The sequence below is a fragment of the Dipodomys ordii genome, unplaced genomic scaffold, assembly GCF_000151885.1.
Source record: "Dipodomys ordii isolate 6190 unplaced genomic scaffold, Dord_2.0 Scaffold32, whole genome shotgun sequence".
Classification (NCBI taxonomy): Eukaryota; Metazoa; Chordata; class Mammalia; order Rodentia; family Heteromyidae; genus Dipodomys; species Dipodomys ordii.
Window position 1 is genome coordinate 774973 of NW_012267248.1, and position 22960 is coordinate 797932.

The following is a 22960-nucleotide window of genomic DNA, read 5'->3' on the forward strand; positions in this document are numbered from 1 at the left end:
TCGGGGAAGGGAGGGAGGGAGGGGATGGTAGGGGGAAAACAATGGAGGGGCTAACAATGTTCAAGAGGAAGTGTACTCATTACCTCACTCATGTAACTGTAACCCTCTGTATAGTATCTTTACAATAAAAAATTTAAAAAAAAAGATTGACATAGAAAAAAAAAGATTAACAGGTACTTTCATTTCCACATTATTTTGGAAAAAGTAACAACTATTAGATCTATTAAGAAGTTTACATGATTCAAATGGCAATAGCTATAAAATGTATCTGTAAGTTAACTTAAACAATTCTGAACTGGTATCACAAAGATAATACTGGAACTATACTGATCCTCCTATTGTGGTCTAGTTTCTTTGCTAAATTACCATAATTATCTTACTCCCACTCATTAGCCTTCTCTCCATTTTCAAAGCATCAATAATTAGGACCTATTGGGTGTCAGGAAGCTGAGATATAAGGATTGTGGTTCAAAGCCAGCCCAGAAAGGAAAGTCCATGACACTATCATCTCCAGGTTATCCCAAAAGAGGTAGAACTTGTGGTTCAAGTAGCAGAGTGATAGCCTTGGGCAATACACCTCAAGGACAGTACCCTTGAGTCAAGGCCCAGGACCAGCACCAAAAAAAAAAAAAAAATTAGATCTTACACAAAATCAGATAAATTCCTTGCATAAATTTTTTGATGTCACTGAATTTTCACAAAATCATTCCACTGTACCTATGCAAAAAAGGAAAATCATAAAAAGTATGCATTAATAAAATGATCAAGGATTGTAACCTATAATTAAAGATTGCCTACAATTAAAGAGAATTTGCTAAGCATCTAGGTGCTGGGTATCATTGGATAATGTTTGTATTCCGAGCTACTGAGGAGGCAGAGATCAGGAGAATCACAGTTTCAGGACAGCACAGATAGAAAATTTTGAAAGACCAATAGATGGTACAGTAGTCCATATCTGTCATCCTAGATATGCAGATTGGGTTTATGGCTCTTGGCCAACTTAAGGAAAAAAGTTAATGAGACTGCATATCAGTTTTTTAAAAAAGCTAATAGAACTTAAGGGATTACAGAGGAGCAGCAACAGGGAAACATCCTTGTTGTCTCTGACCAAAAAGAGATTGAGGGTCCCAGGACACATTTCACCTCAAAGGAGTCACACCAATAAAACTATAAGAGACACATTCTAGCAAAGAAGAATTTATACTACAGGCACACAATGACAAAAATCTACAAAGAAGATGCAGCAAGGTGCCCCCTGCTGCACAGCTGTGTCACTTCCCATCCAGCATGGATAGGGATACACCTAACGATCCACAACAGGCAAAAAAGAGACCACCACATCTAGATACAGAGTTGTCTCACAAGAATGCTGATGTCCAGCTCAACACCAACTCTGGGAACCTTAAGTATACCACTGGGGAACCCTCCCCTGGAGAAGCTCCTAAGGTGACCCAGAGTATCTAGACCAGATCTCCCACCCAAGAAGGGGGCATATTTGAAGAGGGCAAGGAAGCAAGCTCTTTCCCACACCTTCCAGGGCTACCCAGGAAAGAGCACTGGGACACAGCCCAACCCCTGTGCCAGGGATCTACAATACCTAGTAGGCCTAAAAGCTCCAGCATGTAGACAGCAGTGACCTTTAGAACTGCACATAGCCAGGGAGGTACCTAGAAAAGCAACACCACTCCTGTAATGGAAAGACTGCTAAAAATGGTTAAATCCCTGAAACCTGCCTATGCTGGTGGCAAAAGTCTGAATAGCTGCAGTAGCAGTAGCAGTTAGTCAATTCCCAACCATAAACTAAGAAACTTCCTCTGGCTGCCCAACTGTGGCTTACAGGAGGGTTGCAGCTCACTGAGGAGAACAAAAAGACAGCAATCCTATAGAAACTGCATCACATCTCTGATCTACTAAGCAGAGAGCTCTTTTTTTTTTCTTTCTTCTTTTCTTAATTTTTTTAGAGAACATGAATCTCCCATTTGAATGTTCTGTGTTTACTGATCTGTGGGTTTGAGATATGTAGTTGTGTTGCTTGTTTTACATACACATACAATATCCTATTCTCTATATTGCTTTTTTCAGTTCAAAAGTAGAGTTGTAATTAAGTAGGAGAATGTCAGCAATTAACTTCAGCTTTTTAGAGTAGACAGCATTAGGGCTCAGGGTATTTGATGCAATTTCTCTCCACTCTATTTCTATCTTCAGTGTAGACTACAGGTTTTTCTATCTCATTTGTCTCTTCCATTGCACTCATTCCCCTGTCCTCTCTCCCTTCTTTTCTCTACAAATGCCCCTTTAAACTTATGCCCCTCTCATTCATATGTATTTCTAGAAACTACCTGTCTCCATACTAACCTTATCTTACAACCTCAATACGTTCAGCTGATAGACAAATTTTAAAAGTACTGCTCCAAACCACAACAGAATTCTACATCACTCAACAGTTTCTACAAGTCCTGAACCCAGATAAGTAACTCTTAATGAAGGATCAGAACACCAGCTACCTAGTCAACCAAAAACACAGGGAGCCATATTACAAAGATCACAGGTCTTCAAATGGATAGAACATATCACTGAAATACCAGGAATTTGCAAATCCATCACAGAAAACAACCATACAACAGAGCAGAAAAAGAGGGACTTACAAGACACTCACAAGATGCATTTAAAACATTGCTGATAAATTAATGAAACATTTGACAATGTATACAGAACAATTCCTGAGCATGACAATGTTAATCAAAAAATAATAGAATATTTCATGAAGAACATAAACAAGAAGCTAAATGAAGAGAGGGCAAATGAGTTCAATGAAAAAACAGCCATCTAGTTAAAGAAGATTAAGGAAAACACAAAGAAACAAATCAGTGATGTAAAGAAGTCCTTAGAAACGCTAAAAAAAGACTTTAATAAAGAGGTAGAAGCTGTTAGATATGATAATATCAACAGAAATAAAAAATAGAGAGTCTGTGTGGCAAAACAGACAATGTAAAAGACAGATTCAGGACCAGAAGATAGAGCAGATGTAACAGAGGGAGAGGAAATAACTATACAGAACAAATCCAAAAAAACAAGAACAATCCCAAGAAACATGATACCCACAAGACACTATATAGAAAATGAACTATATAACTTTGTGGGAGGGAGAGAGGTGGGGGAAGGAAGGGATAGTGGGAGAACAACAAAAGGGGGGGGGAAACAATGCTCGACAAGAAATGTACTCATTCCCTTACTCATGTAACTATAACCCCTCTATACAGCATCTTTACAATACAATAAAATTTAAGAAAAAGGGGGCTGGGAAGGTGGCTCAGTGGTAGAGTGCTTGCCTTGCATGCCTGAGGCCCTGGGTTTCCTCAGTACCACATAAGAAAAAAGAAAAAAGCCGGAAGTGGTGCTGTGGCTCAAGTGGTAGAGCACTAGCCTTGAGCTGAAGAGCTGAGGGATAGTGCCCAGGTCCAGAGTTCAGGCCCCATGACCTGACCCAAAAATAAAAAAATTTAAGAAAAAGAAAACATCAAAAAAATTCCTTCAGAACTTAATTCAAAAATCAAATCTGTGGCTGATAGGTATCCAGAAATGATAAGCAACAGGCAACTAAGGGGATAGAAAACATTCCACAGAATTCTAGTAGAAGACTTCCCAAACATCAAAAAGATAGACTCATTCAGATACAAGAAACATTTGGAACATTGAACAGATCAGAACAGAACATCCTACTGCCACACTGTAACTTGCACAGCATAGAGACCAAGGAAAGGATCCTTAAAGCTGCCAGATTGAAAAGGACAAAGGACAACCAGTCAGATTAATTACAGATTTCTCAGCTGAGACCATGAAAGCAATACACTATGGCATGTTGTATTCCAAATACTAAAAGCAAATAACTACTACAAGAGAATACTGTACCCAACAAAACTCTCCTTCATAACTGAAGATAAATAAAAACATTCCATAATAAAGAAAAATTCAAACAATTTATCTGTACCAAACCAGCACTACAGAAGATACATAAAGACATCCTACATACAGAAAGTCAACAAGAAAACCATACTGGCTGAGAAAATGTTCCTTACCAGAGAACCAGATAAATATATAGTGAGAATAAATGAGGCACAGCCCTTAGGAAGGTGAGTATCATGGAAGGAGTTACCAGACACTTCTCAGTCCTAACTCTCAATATAAATAGCTTTAACTCTCCAAATAAAAGATACAGAATGACTAGTTGGATCAAAAAGCAAGACCCATCCATCTGTTGTCTACAAAAGACACATCTTTCTGATAATATCAAACACATTATTAAAGTGAAAAGGTGGAATAAAATCTTTCGAGGAAATGGCTCCCATAAACAGGCTGGAGTAGCAACATTAATATCAGATAAAACATATCAAAAACAGGTAAAAAATTAAAATTATTAATAAGAGGAAAAAAAGGATATTCCATACTAATAAGGTAATTCTCCTACAGGAGGATATAACAAGTCTAAATATCTATGCACCAATGCTAGAGCACCCAACTTCGTCAAGCAAATACTACTTGACCTAAAAACACACATAGAAATAAACTCATTGATTGTTGTCTAAATCAAGACATCACTGTCTCCTTTGGATATACCATCCATGCAAAAACTGAGCAAAGAACCCTCAGACCTAAATAACTGCATTGATCAACTAGATTAACTAGACACCTACAGGATATTTTACTCAACAGCATCAGAATATACATACTCAGCAGCCCATGGAACAGTCTTCAAAATAGATCATATCTTATGCCACAAAGCAAATGTGATGAAAAGTTTAAAAATCTGAAAAAAATTAATGCAGATTTAAGGAAATGGGAAAACGTTTTATGATCCTGGGTTAGAAGAATTAGCATCATGAAAATGTAAACAATGCCTATAGCAATTTACAAATTGAATGCAATCCCCATCAAAATCCCAACAACATTCTTCAATGAAACAGAGAAAATAATCAATAAATTCTTATGGAATAAAATATCCTGAACAGCAAAAGCAATCCTTAGCGGGAAGAACATTGTTGGAAAAATATCAATACCAAACTTCAAATTCTATTACAAAGACACAGTAATAAAAATAGCTTGGTACTGGCACAGGAACAGGCCTGAGGACTAACGGAACAAGATAGAAGATCCAGAAATGAACCCACACTTATAGCTACCTCCTTTTTAATAAGGGAGTCAAAAACACAGGTGGAAGAAAGACAGCTTCTTCAACAAATGTTGCTGGCAAAATTGGCTATACACATGCAGAAAACTGAAGCTAGACCCTTATATATCACCCTGTACCAGAATCAATTACGAATGGATCAAAGACCTCAATATAAGGCCAGATGTGATGAAAATATTACAAGAAGGGATAGAAGCAACACTAGGGGTCCTAGGCATGGGTCAGAACTTGCTACACAAAGATCCAGACTCACAACAAATCAAAGAAAAATTGGACAAATAGGATTGCATGAAATTGAAGAGTGTCTGCACGGCACAGGAAATAGCTTATAGAAAGTCCACAGGAAGGCTAAAGATTTGTTTTTTTACCAGCTATGTGTCAGACAAGGGTTTCATATCTAAAATATACGTAGAGCCCAAAAAATTAACCCACCCCAAAATAACAACAACCCAATTAATAAATGGGCTAATGACTTAAAGAGAGACTTCTCAGAATAAGAAGAATGGCCAATAAATACATGAAAAGATGTTCAACATGTCTGGCTATAAAAGAAATGCAAATAAAACTGGGATTGAGATTTCACCTATCCCCAGTTAGAATAGTATTATCAAGAAAACTAACAACAACAGATGATGGTGGAGATGCAACACAAAAGGAACTTTATTACACTGTTGATGAGAATGTAAACTTGTTCAATCACTCTGGAAAGCAGTATGGAGTTTCCTCAAAAGAATAAACATAGAGCTTCCCAAAGACGAAGCAATTCTACACCAGGGAATTTATCCAATAGACCACAAACAAGGCCATACTATAGAAACCAGCACAACCATTTTCCATTGCAGTACTGTTTACCACAGCCAAGCTATGTCATCAACCCAGGCACCCATCAGTGGACAAATGAATTAAGAAAATGTGTTACATATACACAATACACAACAACAACAAAAAAAGCTATGTGTGGTAGTTAATATCTGTCATCCCAGCTAAGGCAGGAAGTACAAATAAGATGATCATGGACTAACCTGAGTAAAATGCAAGACTCAAAAATAACAAGATAGAGTGGATATGTGGCTGAAGTAGCAAAGTATCTGTCTAGCAAGTACAAAAACCAAAACAGTAACTAAACCACTGAGTATTAATAATAAAAAAACATATTAAATTACAACCTATCAAAAATATGCTTAAGCTACTGTTTCTGGACATGTGAAAAATAGTGATGACTATTGTTATTACTACTATTATGTATCTAACAATAATTTACATTCATGTTCATTACATATAAAACTTTTAAATATTAAAAAATGCTTAAGCTACAAAGATGTTAAGAATGAGAAAAATGTGAAAATAAAGAATAGCCTTTTGAGCATATATTAGTTAATAAAGCCTGTCTACATGTCTAACCCTCAAGAGTGTCTAGATGTCCAGATCCATGTCTAGAACATGGGTCATGAGACCTGTGAAATCATTTGGTACACGATGGACAAATACATAGGCTTCTTATATACATTTTGTTGGCTGTCTATGATCATCTGCCTGTATGCCTGTATTGATAACTTTGTATGGTATTATAAATATTCAAATGGTGCTTGGCAAAACAAAGGTTCTCTACCTTAGTAGATGTACAAGATCACATACAGAGTGCCTTCAAATCCTTACCTGTTGGAGGCAGGCAGTCTTTCCAGTCAAAATAGCCTGCATAAATTCCAGGTTCCAAGGAACCAACAATGGGATCTGCTTTTAGTTCAATGTAATTTTCAAAGAGTCTTTGGTCCAGTTCTTTCAGGGAGGCCATGCTAACCTAAAATCACAAGTAAAGTATATTAGCTGCCAAAGATTCTAGTAATAAAAAAAAGTGGGGGAGAAGAAAGTTTTTCAAGCTTTCAAATCTAAAGAATACTTACGTGAGAGAAAGGATATGACATAAAATTTCTCACATGCAACCCTGGAACCTGAGATCACCAGACAGAATCTACAGGAGTAAGGGGAAAACCCCAAGAAATCTGTAGTTATCCAAGATGTCATTCCCTTAACAAAATCATTTGGGGCATGCAAACATTCAGTGTATTTGGAAAAGGTTCTAATCTAATGTTAAAGAAGTCAGAGTGAGAAACAATTAAGGAAAACAGTGACAGACAAATGTAAATTCCCTCTCATCCTTCTTTCTCTCTCTCTCATCTCTAAACCATAAACCTAAATATATCATTATAGCCATTCTGGGAAGGAAAATTACAAGTGGTTAATACAATTTTTCTTTTGACATAAGTTCTCACTATATAGCCCAGAAGAGACTCCAACATGAGATCTTCACCTCAGATTCCCCAATTATAGCTTGAGTCACACAACATCTGACCAAGAAAATCAACAGTCCAGTCAGGGAAGAAGAAAAATACTTCTAAAGGGATATAAGGGGTATAAAGGGTATGAAAAGGGAGGAAAAGGGGAAAGGAAGAAAGAGGGAGAAGGGGTGAGAGAAACAGAGAGAGAGAGAGAGAGGGAGAAAGAGAGAGAATACACTGATGGTGCTGAGAGAGATTACACAAAGAGGAATCAAGAGCGGGGGTCCTGGTGAAACAGGTATATTACCTTATTACAACTCAAGCATCTTCTTTAATAAAAGTAATAATGCAATTCTTTGGACTCAGAAATAGACTTACTCACTAAATCCCCACTTAAAAGAACATCGTTGATGGTATATATGTTCAGGTATTTGTTAAGTGTTTTGAATATTGTACTTGAGTATACTTATTATATGGTTTTCTCTTCTGTAAATCAGAAAAAGGCAATTTATCTTTTAAATTTTAACATTTTCCATTTGTTTTGTTTCTTCCCTTTCCTTTTATCCATTCCCATCATATCTGAAACCTATTACCTGTCTTTATCATTTTCTTTTGAATCATAGTTTCATTTCCTTCTTATATACCCCCAAATGTAGACAGATAGATAGATAGATAGATAGATAGACAGACAGACAGACAGACAGACAGACAGACAGACAGACAGATAGATAGATAGATAGATAGACAGACAGACAGACAGACAGACAGACAGACAGACAGATAGATAGATAGATAGATAGATAGATAGATACAGATATATCTATAAGTACAATTCTCATATTCTTTCATATCCTTGTTTCCTTACCCCTAAATCTTCCTTAATTAATTACTAACAAACTGTGAAAGTAAGAAGTGGAACTTTTAACAGAAGAAAATTGTAAAGCATCAGATAACATTTTTCAGACTTATCCAACTCCTGCTTTGGGTTTCACTTGGTAACTTATTAAGCTTATTATACTCCAAATTTGAATTATTTCATTTTCTGTGAACATTTTACAGTTAAGTACATCCACAATGATTAGGCTACACTTGTTGAAGGTAGTCTTCTAATAGGATAATTAACATATTTGATATAGACTGCGTAAGACTCAGCTCGCATAGGACAATCTCAGGGGTGCTGGGAAGACCTTCGTTGTCAAAAAACTCTTCCACTGATGTTTGAAATTACATCATATCATGCTAAGTTACTCATTTTCCCTCACATGCCAACAAATCCACAATAAGCATCTAGAGATAAAAAACAGACACAATAATGAAAAATAATTAAAGATAAGGAAAATGGGGAGAAATAAGGAGACACAGACAAAAGAGACAAAATGCATCATAATGCAGAGTAGTAAGTGCTACCTAGTGACAGGAATAAAACATGGTAGGAAGAAAAGAAGACAGGATCCATGTTTAAGTGGGAGGACAAATAAGAAAGGCCATGGAAGGCTTTAGGATGCATGGGTATCTGCATCTTGAATGGCTTTAGAAGGTGATCAAGACTTTATAAAGTAAGGAGTCCAGCCAGAACCATACTAGGCACAATATAACAGCATGGCTAGCTGGTACTAACTGAATACTTGCTGAATGAGTAAATGAGAAGGAAAGATGAGTGGACTGAATGAGGCATTCTGGAATGCAAGAAGCTAAAGACATGAGGTTAAGATGAAAGCCCCATACAAACACCAGCCTAGGGAGCTTAAGTTTCAGTCTTCTACACAATCAGATCTATTTCTGACAGTTTCCTGAACACTTTGTGTAGGATTAGTTGGAAAGCCAAAGTATTTAGAGCTAAAACAATGTACATGGTAGGTTTCTACAGCATTACAATGGTCTTATGATGAAAAAAAGCATGAACTCAGACAGAAAAAGCAAATCAAGAGAAATGGAAGGAGATCCAGAAGACAGTCAACTACACCTAGCTTTTTTTTTAATTTAATTTTATTTTATTTGTGAACATACTGTACAGAGGGGTTACAATTACATGGGCAGGATAATGCATACATTTCTTACCAAGCATTGCAGCCTCCTCCTTTGTTTAGCCTTCACATCCCTTCCCAGCCTCCCCCTTCCCTCCCCCCAATCCCAACCTTTCCCCTCCCTTCCTCCCCCCCCCCACCGACGTTGTAAAGCTCGTTTTGGACATGACAACTTGTACTTCTCATTGTTGCAACAGGTCCACCTGTATCCTTAAACGACTTGTTTTCCCCCCTCTCCTCCACAAGTTATACTGACATCAAATATAGTGAAAGCAGGGGGTTATACTGCTACACCTAGCTTTTTGAATAAAATAAGGTCCCACTAAACTTTTTACCAAGATCTTTTGGATCGCTGCATCCCAACTAACATTGCATGGATACATTACCGAACTCAGACAAATTCCTGATAATTTCTGACTAAGATTTTAAATTCCAACTGGATGAATTGGTCTATATTAACTGTTGTGTAAAAATAGCTTCTAAACAAAATTCAGCTAATTTGTATGGAGGATGAAACACATATAAATATAGAAAACAGAGCCATAAGGAAACAAAGCTGATCTGTTTCTTATCTATTAATTCAAATGACTTTAAACTTGAAATTTAAATCTATTCAATTAAGCCAAAAATAACCAATTACATAAAATCCGGTATACATAGTTCATACAAAAGACACATTAAAATTGATTGCTGAACATATGATAAATACAAGGTGCCTTCTCTATATTCCCCCTGTCTTGTATTTGAAAGAGACTTATGGAGACTTAAGTAAAACTTTAAACATGGATTTAATGGCAGACTTATTTAATATCAAAGCCACATTAGATAGTTTTTTTTTGACGAATGGGAAGACATGTTGAAATAATAGCCCATACATATATAAAATAACAGCCCATATGTATTTATATGTAGAATAGATATCAATCTCTATATATCTACTGTAATTTGTATGCCTATTTCAGAGTTTAAACTCTGTATTTCTTTTACTAAGTACATTCAAAACTAGCTCTTCTAGAATATAAGAAGTGAATAAACAGAGGAAAAATGCTAATAATCTAAAAAGGGCAAAGCATGCAAATTACAATACATGAATAAGTACTTTTACCTATCAAAATTAAAATTCTAATAGGAAATGGCAAAATGTGGTGAGATTGTCTATCCAAAAGCAATGTGCCGACATTTGTCAAGGGTCTCTGGAGCTACAAATCCACTTTTAGATGACTATCACAAGGCAATAATTAGACCTGAGATCAAAGATCATCTAGGTTCTTACCAACAAAAGGACAGTACAAAATGAAACTGGCCTTAAGTTTCCTAGTAAAGGATAAGTTAAAAAGTATAGCATATCCACACTAACCAATGTTACAAATCCCTATTTTATAAAACTGTTATTCTCAAAATATTTAATAAAACTGGAAAAGTATTCACAACAGAACATTCAACAGAAAAATACATTCAGTGTAAAGTGAATTCAGAAAAATGTTTTGAAGTTTTGTAATATATGGATATATAGGCTATATAAAATATTGATTATTACTGAAATAGTGGTTATCTTTGGTGCCTTAGACTTGATTTTTATTTTTGGATTTCTCAGTATTTTCCTTTTTAAAAATAATAGGTGAATTCATATGTATATGTGTGCATGTGCACACATGCGCATGCGCATACATATGTGCGAGTTCTGTCCCTGAGCTTTTGTGCTCAAGGCTAGTGCTATACTACTTTGAGCTACAGTGCAATTTCTAGCTTTTTGGTGGTTAACTGGAGATAAGAATCTTACAGACTTTCCTGCTCAGGCTAGCTTTGAACCGTGATCCTCAGATATCAGCCTCCTAAGTACCTGGGATTACAGTCATGAGCCACTGGTGCTGGCTAATAGTTGGATTTTTTTTTAATCAGTAGGAAAATAAATGCACGAGTGGAAAACATATCTCTAAGTTCTGGGCTTGTGCTATATAGGATCCCAATACAAGAGCAGGAAGGGGAAGGTCCTGGAGGCATTGCAGGCATGGGGCAGGGCAGGATGGCCTCATGAATGGCCAGTAGCCATTCAATGTTAAGCAAAAGGCCCAACGGTGTATAATAATTCCCTAGTTTCAAGCTCTACTCTTATTTTATGGTATATCCTTATTCTTTATTGTGCTGGACTAGAGTTAAAATGAGAATAACTTAAAATTTAAGGACTGTCAAGATCTGCTCTGCTTGCAGGTCAATTGCTTAAACTCTCTGAACAAACTTTACTGTGAAGAATATGGAGCTAAAAATATCATCTTCATTTTCTTTTCAGGATATTTCTATCAAATAACATATATATACCAAATAATTAAACATTAATGATGATTTAATAATCATTAAATGTCAATAATCTTCTAAAAAGCATGATTTGGTACAATTCCTATACTAAGATTAATACAACTCTAATTTTGAATATAAGAAAAATTTAAAACTAAGTGTTTTCAGATCTCTACTGGCAGAAGTACCAATATGACAAAATGAGGGAGGCTGATGGTATGGTTTGGTGGTAGAGGTTCAGCTTACTAAAGAGGCCCTGGGTTTAATCCAAAAGAAAATAGAGGCTAAGGAGGAAGGAAGGAGAAACAAAGAGAGGAAAGGAAGAAGGAAAGTCAATCACCAGATCCCAACAGAAGGGGGATCTAAAAAAAAAAAGAAGAGCAAAATGAAGAAAAATATCTTAGGAGGGTATGTTAGGCTTGCTCTGGGTCACTAGTCTAGGATCGGGAGAACAGCACCTTTCAGGCTGTGCCTAGCTTTGATCTACTCCATTTTGTAAAGTAATAAGTTTTAACCTAACCTTGAGCATAAGGACCAAAACAGATGACATTAATATCTTGTTTATGCAAATATACAACTACCATCTATTAGCATACCAAGGGACACAAACTAATTATTCATTTGTCCCAATAATCAATTATATTAACAAATATATCAAAGCATATCAGAAAGTCAGATTTATCAGACCTATCAGACACATCTGATATAGTCATTTAGTCAGCTCCATCACCTGAAATATCCAAAAGGAGGGGCATCTAGCACAGGGACATGGCAGCAAACACTGACACATCATCAGTCTATCCCATTTATGAGTAAGAGTTAAAATAGCACTGAACTGACTCTGTCTGGGACATCCACTTAGCTCAATCCATTTGACAGGATTCTCTCATATTGCCATTTATCTCTGATCTAGTAAGCAACAGAGCTCTGCACCTCAACTTAACTCTGCCTGAAATCAGCTCTGCATTTAAACTACATCTTGATACCACTGGGCTTCAATGGTTCAAAGACAGCTCTGAACAGGGATGTTTACATATCTCCAAGGACAACCAGAACAGTTTCTTTGCATCTATATAGCTCTCTACTCTTAGGCTAGGCCCTTTGAATCCTGAGTCTGCTTTAACTCTTGTGTGTGTGTGTGTGTGTGTGTGTGTGTGTGTGTGTGTGTATTATTATGAACTATATTGTATATTCTGAGTTAATATAAGAATTAAGATTGTAATAAAAGAATCTGTATTGCGAATGGCTTAAGTTATTAAATGATCTCGGTAGTATTTGGCATATTAATGCCAAGGAAATTGATGCAGCTTACTAATTTTTTGTTAGTCAATAAATTCTGACAGTGAAAAGACACCAGTATGTCAGGATCCTACCTTTCTGAGACTATGTGCTAGAGCAAGTATGCATACTGACTCTCTGTGTGCTGTGATTCTTTTTTAGATGCCTGTACAACTATTTGTCATTGGGAAATGGAATTATGAAAAGTAACAGCAGTTGAAATATTTTTCCTTTAATGCAAGAACTATTTTATTTACTTGACACCATGAAGAGAATAAAATTGACACATAATAGGATCAGCACAAATCTAAATATCATTTACTGATTATTCATTTAAACTACAACTGGCTAATAACAAAATACTGACAATGGTCAATTTTAAGAAATCCAGCTCCTCAATGGGCAAAAGAAGTCCACTATTTATTCTAAGTCATACCTCTATATCCTTCAAATTATTTTTGTTTCTCAAAAATGATTTGGAAAAGGACTGGAAAGGATACCAAAAAAACTTGTTTAATGTCAATTTAATTTTCTTTCTTAATGATATAAACTGATCATTTCTATTTATTATTTCATAAAACTTAGAGAAAATAAAACTTTATTGTATACAATCTTTAATCATCTTATAATTTTTAAGTGACATAATTTCTTCAATGAATATATTCATGTCACTATTGTCATTGTATAAAAAAAGTGTCCACTTTTACAAACAGTAACTTGGACAACATCCTACAGTTCTCAACAACCAAATTTTCTGAAAATAAACTAGACATTGGCCCTAACATTTTAAGTCACAACATTTCTCATCAGGATGATTAATCTTTACAAAAAGGCAGGAAAACAAGACCGAGCCACCCACTCTGACATTTTCATTCTTTGAAACAAGAAATCCTACTCTAGTTTGTGAACTGGAATCATCATTTATAAACCTATGTAATCTACCAGAGTAAACTTTATGACTAACAAGATTAATATGATTCTCTGGACTGAGAAAAGTGTACTGACATTAAAAAGTACTTAGAGCACAGTTTTACTCAGAAATCTGATAAACTTTTGCCAGGGCCCAACTAACCTTTAATAACTTCATTTTTTCCTTTTCTGTTTACTTGACAAAATATATAAATGAAAAAACATTATTATAAACCACTCCATTAATGCTACAAGGACTCAATTTGCCTCAAAGAGAGTGGGGAAGATATATGTCCTGTCATATGCTAACCATCCTGTAGCTGCTGTGAGCTGGGCATATGGAGTGTGGAGGGTGAGGTGAAATGCTGGAGAAGTGCATAAGTGCACATGCTCATGTATCTAAAAAGTATAATAAAAGCATTCCTGTTGTCAGCATGGAGAGGAAGAGAAGTAGGAGAGATAAGGTGTGGAACAGCAGAAAGAGGTCTGTCTGCTGGCTCAGAACGTTTGATTCTGTTTGCACTTAAAAGAATCTGTAATGAGTCAACTCAGGGATAAATGATTCTTAAACATTTAAGCCAGTGGCTCACACCTGTAATCCTAGCTACTCAGGAGGCTGAGATCTGAGGATCATGGTTCAAAGCCAGCCCGGGCAGGAAAAGTCTGTGGGACTCTTATCCCCAATTAACCACCAGAAAACTGGAAGTGGCATTGTGGCTCAAGTGGTAGAGTGCTTGCCTTGAGCTAAAGAGCTCAAGGACAGCACCCAGGCCCAGAGTTAAAGCAATATTTAAGCTTGATGTTTTTTCTTCCCTCAATTTTAAATAGCTTAGCTAGGGAATAACCAGCTCCATCTTGAGAAAGCTTTTTTTCAGAGCAAAGCAGAGTATTCAATTAAAAATTCGGTAAGAACAGAGAAAGCAATCTAATACAGGATAGGTCAGGAGGAAAGGAAATGGGCATGAGTAAAGCAAGCACAAGAAGGCAAAAGAAATGAATGCTGAGAAAACAGCTAGAAAACAACATTAGTAAAACAACCACTTTGTCCATATAATACTTACCTGTGTAATTTTTTCTATTCCCTGGAAGTTGTGCTTTTCAAAATGTTCCACTATATTTAAAAAGGTGCGGCGTTCTAGATAACAGCAATTACTCAGAACTATCAAAAGTCGCTGTTCCTAGAAACAAAACAAAGCTTCAGGAAACTGTATTTATAGTAACACATGGTAAGTACAACAGATAAACCTGATAATATATTAGGTTTAATTATAAGCACTTGCCCTTTGACATCAATATTCAAGGCTCTGCCAATCTTTTTTTCATATATATTTTTATTATAAAAATACTGTACAGAGGGTTTACAGTTACATGAGTAGGGTAATGAGTACATTTACTATCGAGCACTGTTGCCTCTTCCTTTGTTTTTCCCCTACCATCCCTTTCCTCTCTACCTCCCCAACTCCTCCCTCCCCCAGAACCCCGAAATTGTAAAGTTCGTTTTCAACATAGTATCTTGTACTTCTCATTGTTACAATGGGTCAACCTGTATCCTTATTTAAGCATTTTGTTATATCCCTTCCCCTCCCCAAATTATAAAAATGTATATACAAGCTGCAGGACACCGGAATCAAATACAGTAAAAACAGGGGTTATACTGTAGGGGAAGAAAGCTCTACTATTATTGGCTGCTTCTTCAACGTAGGCAGAAATGATACAATTCTATTATTCCACTAACTGTTCATTATTACATAATACACTGAAGAGTCAATCAGCAGCTGGTAGTTAGCCCAGTGCTAAGCACTTGCCTAGCATGAAACAGGCCATAGGGTCAATCCCCAGCACTATCTCAAAAAAAAAAACCAAAAAGTAAAATGTTACCTTTAGTATTTTATCTATACATGTGGACATTTTATAAAAACTAATTATATATAGAACAAGTTAGAACATAGGTTATAAATTTTTCAAAACTTCAAAGAATTATATTGACAAATTATCTGTTTGATGGGTTCCTTTAGAAGCTTTAGGCCTGTAATAATTTATTTTGTACTCAGTAACAGCCTTTTCCAATGATTAGTCACTGAGGTCTAAGGACTCTTTCACATGAAGTGTCAATCTCTTCTTGCTGCTTCATCCTCCAGGGTCCAAGCCACCTAAAATAACATCTTATAAAAAATTTTATAAGACCTTATATTGGTGAAAACAAAATTCCTTTATTTTTGTAAGAAATATTTCTGTGAATAAGATTCCATGAAAGGCCCACAGAAGCCCCGGTCTGTCCTCAACAGTTGAGGGTGTTCTCTGGAACAGCTGATTTATCCAAGGCTTTCAGTCAAGATCCCTGACTACAGCTAAGATAAAACCTCTTTCCAGGAAAAGGTCTCACCCATCCTTGGCTCATTCTAGCTGTAGAGAATCAAAATAACTTATAATAGAGTACTCCTAGATAGAAAATGTAGAAATAAACAGGTACCTATCCATTGAAATAAGTGGACTAAATATAAACAAAAGTATATTAAGTCACTTATCAAGCAAATCTTCTATCTCCCAATAATTACTTAGTTCAGCAAAATTTCCAAAGACTTTTTAACTTTATTGTCTATCTTTATATCTTTGTTCAAAATGTTAGTATTTTTATTTCTAGTAGGGTGGAAACTAGTCGTGCACTTTTTAGCAATCAACAAATCAGAGTAAAAGGTCAAGAATTATACATGCTGCACATTGTGTCCCACAACCTTCATTCCCAGCTATTCAAGAGGGAGAGAAAGGAGAAACAAGGTTATAAGATAGCCTGAACAAAAGCACAATATTATCAGAAATAAAGAAGGAAGAAAGAGAGCATGAGAAGGAGAGAGAGAGAGAGAAAGAAAAAGAAAGAAAGAGAGAGAGAGGGTGGGGGAGAGAGAGGGGGAGAGAGAGGGGGAGAGAGGGAGAGAGAGAGGGAAGGAAGGAAAGAAGGAAAGAAAGGAAGGAGGAAAAGAGAAAAAGAGGGAAGGAGGGAAGGAAAGAAAAGAAAGCTTAAACAAGCCAGGACTTAGTGACTCATGTTACTTGAGAGGTTGAGTGGAATGATCAGTTTGAGGCCAGCCCAGGCAAAAAAGTTCCTGATAAAATATGCTGAAAATAAGCAACAAAACCAGGATTGGAGGCAAGGTTCACATGGTAGAAAGTCTGCCTAGCAAGCATAAGGCCCTGAATTCAAACTCTAGTACTGCCACAAAGAAAAATTTGTATGTTCAAGTAAATGAAAGGTTGTTATTGGCCCTGAATTAATCTATGGCTAGGAAACAAGCTGATGGAGTAATAGGTGCAAAATATCCCATTTCCTAATTTAGGGAATGAACAGTAGGAAAAACAATGAAAAGAAGGCATGATGAAGCAGTATTTACCTTTTTGTTCCCAGGTCTGGTATTTCCAGTAAGCAGGACAATTCATCAACCACCCTATACATGCTACACTCCTCAAAACTCTTGATTAGCTTCAAATTAATCCTTTATTACTTTTCCCTTCAAGATTTAATCCTGGTGAGCAAATGCAACAGTGATACTCACTAGATACTATTTTGAATTTGCAGGTGGGGACAAGAGGGAAAAACTGAGAGTGAGGGAAGGTGATACTGTCCAAAAGGATATGTACTCCATCTGACTTATCTGATTTATGTAACAGAAACCCTTCTGAAGATCACCTTAGTAACAATAAAGAGAGCAAGGGGAGGGGTGACATTGTCCAAAAAACTATGTACTCACTACTTGACTTATGCAACTGTAACCCTATTAATATAAAGGTGATGTACAACACCTTTATAGCAATAAATAAATAAAAAGGTCAAACCTCCTTATATAGCCCAGTGAGCCTTTGATGTCTGCTATGTCCTGTAAGTTCTCTTAATTTTCCCAAAGTAATATGTGTTGTTCTTCTCCCAAAACAGATCACTACTGAATGATCTTACCCTTAGAAGGTTATTTCTTTGCCTCAAATCTAACCACTCAGCTGAAATAAACATGGAAAGAACAAATAAGCAGCACAATTCAATCTTTAAACTGGAGTTGTTAATCAGAAGTCCTGTCGCACTTGAATAGAGAAGTGTATTTGACAGTAAGGATATAGCCAACATCCTGTAGCACTTCAGAAGAAAAGCAGGTCTGGTGTTACTCTTCCTGAATATAAGAGGACAGTGAGGTTCTTTTTCTTCCCATGCCACGCAGGCCTGACTAACTAAATCTCCTCACCCTCATCATATCTGGATACCAGAGACCCTGGGGAGACTTTAATATCCCAAGATCTACTAAGGCATTTTGTGATGGGGAGAAATCAGACAGTCATGGCAAATTCTGGGTGGCTGCTGAAAGGATGCTTATTCTGGAACAGTAGAGAGCTATGACCTGAACTGTGGTCTGTTTGTTTACGCTTGCTTACTGAGGGACAGGCTATACAAATGGGAGCCCATTCTCACTTTCCTTATCTCTAGCTAGTAGATGGCTCTAAGTCTCTGGCCTTCAACTCAATTGCTTTAGCTTTCTTTGTCCTAGGCTTAGAGAAGGGTTGGCTTAAGCTCAGCCCAAGCTCCTTAGCTCCTGCTTCTATAGGAGAAGCTGGCCATAGAAATACACTTACGTCCTGGCCCATTACACTTTCATGGTTTTTCATGGCCACTGACCCTTCTGGGCCTTTGACCTGCCAGCATGTTTTACTTCATACTCTTTAACCCTAACCTAGGAATGCCAGTCCATCCGAATTCCTTATTTTTATGATTATTCCTTTGCAGAAAAACCAAGGTTTTCTACTTGTAACCTATTAACTACTCTACCTCTATTCTTAACTACTGTTACCTCCAATATTGATTTTAGCTATTCTTTCTATCTTCTAGGGCAGACCCTGAGGTTTCATGGTTGACTGTTTTCACTGACAGCAGAGTGCCCAAGCTAGAGTTTGAGATCCCAGGTCAAGGAGGAGGCTAGAAAGCATGTGACACCCACTGTGCTGCTTAGCATGTGGGAACCAGCTCCTTCCCATTCCCTTAACCCAAACCACATTTGACGGAAGAACAGATCCCTTTTCTGTTGAACATTTCTTCTCCCTGTCCATTGTCCACAGACAAGAAATACTGCTGCAGCTTCAGGCCAGCACATGTATAAGAGTTTATGAGACTCCACCTCAACCAATGGCTGAGCAAGGGAATGCACGTCTGTTATCCCAGCTTCAAGGGAAGCACAATGGTTGATCAAAGTGATATATACCTGTCATCCTCAGCAACACAGGGAAAGCACAGTAGGAGGATCACAGCAAAGGCTGGCTTGGGCATGTGTGACACCCTATCTCAAAAATCACCATTGCAGCTGGGTACCAGTGGTTCATGCTTGTAATTCTTAGCTATGTAGGAGGCTGAGATCTGAGAATCACAGTTCAGAGCAAGTCCAAGTAGGAAATTCCATCAGACTTTTTAATCTCAAATTAACCACCAAAAAGGCATTGGTGGAGCCATGACTGAAGTGGTAGGGTACCAGCCTTTCACAAAAAAACTAAGGGACAGTTCTCAGTCCTAGTGTGCATGTGTGCATGCGCATGCACACGTGCACGCACACGTGCACGCGCACGCGCACGCACACACACAACCATCATAAAGATAGGCTGGAGGATGGCCCAAATGACAGAAGACCTACTTAATGAGTGCAAGGCCCAGAGTTCAATCCCCAATATTGCTTAAAAAAGGAAAAGCAGATCTCTGGCTAAAGAGACAAAGACTCAGAAAATACCCTTGTTCCTGCCTTCTCCCTCATTCATCAAGGCAACTTCCAGTTCCTGGTAACACAAGGGCAATCTTTTACTCAAGATTCTGCACAGAAGTGGTGAATGCATGGGTCCATTTAAAATAAAACTCCAGCTGAAGAATCTCAGGTGAGGCATTCGCCTAAATTTTGCTTTACTAAAATTTTCACACGCCCTAGCAGAGCTTCAAGCTATACAGCAGAATTTCAGAGTACAGTTATGATAAGATGCTCAGAATGTACTAAAAGTGATTTAGGCTGATTTATAAAGTAGCTATTAATTTCAAAATGAAAGATTGTACTTTCTAACTTCTCACTTACAGAATTCAAGCTGAAGTCTTCATGGATACTTCCAAACAAATCAGGAGAAGAAACATCCATAGAAAGACTGAATATAGAAACAAATAAAGAATATTTACAATTAAAACAACAACTTAAAATGAATAAATTATATATACACACACACACACACACACACACACACACACACACACATATATATTTGAAGTTAAAATATTTTAACCAGGTGTTGGTGACTCATGCCTATAATCCTAGCTATTAAGGAAACTAAGACTTGTAGGATCAAGGTTTGAAACTATCCTTGACAGAAAAGTCCTCAATACCTTACATCCCCAATTTGATAGCAAAATGCCATAATGTCATACTGGAAGCATAACTCAGGTGGTAGAGCATCAGCCATGAGCAAGCAAGCCTAGTGAGAGCACAGGCTTTGCGTTCAAATCACTGTACCAACACAAACATACAAATGTGCGCGCGCACACACACACACACACACACACACACACACACACTTTTTAAAAAAAATATTACATAGCCTTCTATATGTTTTCTTATATATAGTAATTAATAGCTCCAAGAAGCTACTGTGTAGTACCTTTCAACCTGGGCCATATAAAATTTTCTTTTGGATCATCATTAAACTTAAAAAAAAAAAAGAGGAAGCCGGGCAACAGTGGCTCATACCTGTAATCCTAGCTACTCAGGAAGCTAAGATCTGAGGATCACAGTTCAAAGCCAGTCGGGGCAGGAAAGTCTGTGAGACTCTTCTCTCCAATAAACCACTAGAAAACCGGAAGTGGTACTGTGGCTCAAGTGGTAGAGCGCTCGCCTTGAGCTGAAGAGCTTAGGGACAGTGCCCAGGCCCAGAGTTCCAGCCCCACGACCAAAAAAAACCCAACAACAATAACAACAACAACAAAAATCAGCAAAGGGGAAAATGTAAAAAAAAAAAAATTACTGAATTACTTAAAATGCTTCAAATAATTAAATTTTTTAAAAAATCTATCAGAAGTTTTAACTCATTTCATTTTGGGGATGGTAGTAGGGTAAGTGGTCTTAAGCCATTCTTCTTACTCATTTTTGCTTTAGTTTCTTTTTAATATAGTCTTGCTTTTGCCAGGGCTGGCCTGGCACTTTGATCCTCTCATATCTATACCTCTCAAGTAACTGAGAATACAGGAATGTACCATAACACTTAGCTTATATTTGAGCACTGGTACAACTCCCTAGTGCCACAAGTAGAAAAGTACTCAACTAGGAGCTGTATAGTTATTATTTTATATTTTTATTGTTATTTAAAGGTGATGTACTGAGGTGTTACTGCTTCATAAGTCAGGTAATGAGCAAATTTCTTTTTCAGTGGAACTGTATATTAAATCTTCTACTTTATTATTGAGAAGTCTTATTCTTTTGGATACTTAGTAAACTATATATTTGTTCAGTGTCCAATATGGCTCTAGTAAGGCTAAGGGAAATTCATTAAAGGTATCAGTGATCTCACTCTGTCTCTGAGATAGGATATACCTGGGCTGGGCTGGAATGGACAATTCTCCTGCCTCAAACTCCCACAGCATCACCCCCAACCCACCTTCTACTTCCTTGCACCCTGAGTCACACCCTGAGTACTGACACTATAGGCCTGTGCCACCGCATAGGCAAGATTTGGGGATTGTTTATTGGTGGGGCTGGGTATCAAACCTAGGGCCTTGGACATACTGGGCAAGTACTCTACTGTGGAGCTACACTTCCAGCCATAGTTTTCATTTTTACTTACTGTGTAGTATCTATGTCTGCATCAGGCTTGGTGCTCAATTGTTCCAGACAGTATATAAAAACCTAAGTCAGAAATGGTAAGTCTCAGAATTAGAAAGTTTCAGATATTAATCTATTTGGACATTAAAAATTATTTTATATACATTAAAAGGGTAACAAAATACCCTTTAAGAAGCAAGAAGGATGTGTATCTAGTAAGTGTATGTATATGTATATTCCATATATATATATGTATATATATCCCATCAACATATACTACAGTCCTGACAAAAAAACTAAAAGCAGTTATAGTTTGATCAATTATTGAGTTCCTTAATATACTTTAGGAGAAAACCTTTTTTCTTTTATTCACTCAATAACATGCTAGATTTGGTTTCTGTGCATAAAAAGCACTGCTATCAATGAAGAACCATTATGCTCTAGATTAAATATCAACAATTAATTATCATTTTACCCATGCTGAAAACTAATGGGAATATGTACAAAGTGTTAGGAGAATAAAAAATGAAGTACAATATAAATGAACATTCATACTTTGCTAAAGCAAGCAGAAACATATATACTGTGATTTTAAATCCACACTTGATATGTGCTACATATATATTACCAATAGGACTGGTTGGCAGACTAAGACGTCAAACTCTGAGCACCACTGCTTCCAAACAATACCTGCATGATATTGATGCTCAGTTGGCAAACCTCCTCTTGTGTTTTGGGATGCTGAAAGACCTATGAAGAAGAATTTTATTAAAAATTTTCAGCTTTGGTAAGGAAACAAAACTTTTGCTTTTGAACTTAGATATAAGGCACTAATGGACCCATTATTATAAAGAGTAAACCCACAGGGGCACCTGTGGTGACTGACAACACTAGGGCAATCACCACTATAAACACAAAGTCCCTGCATTAGTGCTCTGTCCACAACTCCTGGACACGCCTGTCACCTTGCCTCAGTCTACCTTGTTTGTGAAATGGATATGCAATGAGAGACCAAAAAACGAAAACAAAACAGAACAAAACTTTGTTCAACAATGACTCAGACTTACTTAAATAATTATAGTAAGTGAAGTAAGCCAGGCCCAAGGAAACATAGGTCCCATGGTTTCCCTTATTTGCAATACCTAGTACATGTGTAGGACAAGCAGAAAAGGCCAAAAGCGG

At 37.0% G+C, this 22960-nt stretch overlaps 1 protein-coding gene across 1 annotated transcript in view; it reads right to left on the minus strand.

Annotated features, from left to right (window-relative positions):
• Exoc2 (exocyst complex component 2) overlaps positions 1 to 22960 on the minus strand; it is a 185990-nt gene that overhangs the window by 64624 nt on the left and 98406 nt on the right. The window contains exons 19-23 of the mRNA XM_013016607.1: positions 22469 to 22528; positions 21801 to 21862; positions 20048 to 20114; positions 15026 to 15142; positions 6842 to 6983 (exon numbers count right to left, since the gene is read on the minus strand). Coding sequence (XP_012872061.1) covers positions 6842 to 6983; positions 15026 to 15142; positions 20048 to 20114; positions 21801 to 21862; positions 22469 to 22528 — 448 coding nt within the window. The remainder of the gene's footprint in view (positions 1 to 6841; positions 6984 to 15025; positions 15143 to 20047; positions 20115 to 21800; positions 21863 to 22468; positions 22529 to 22960) is intronic.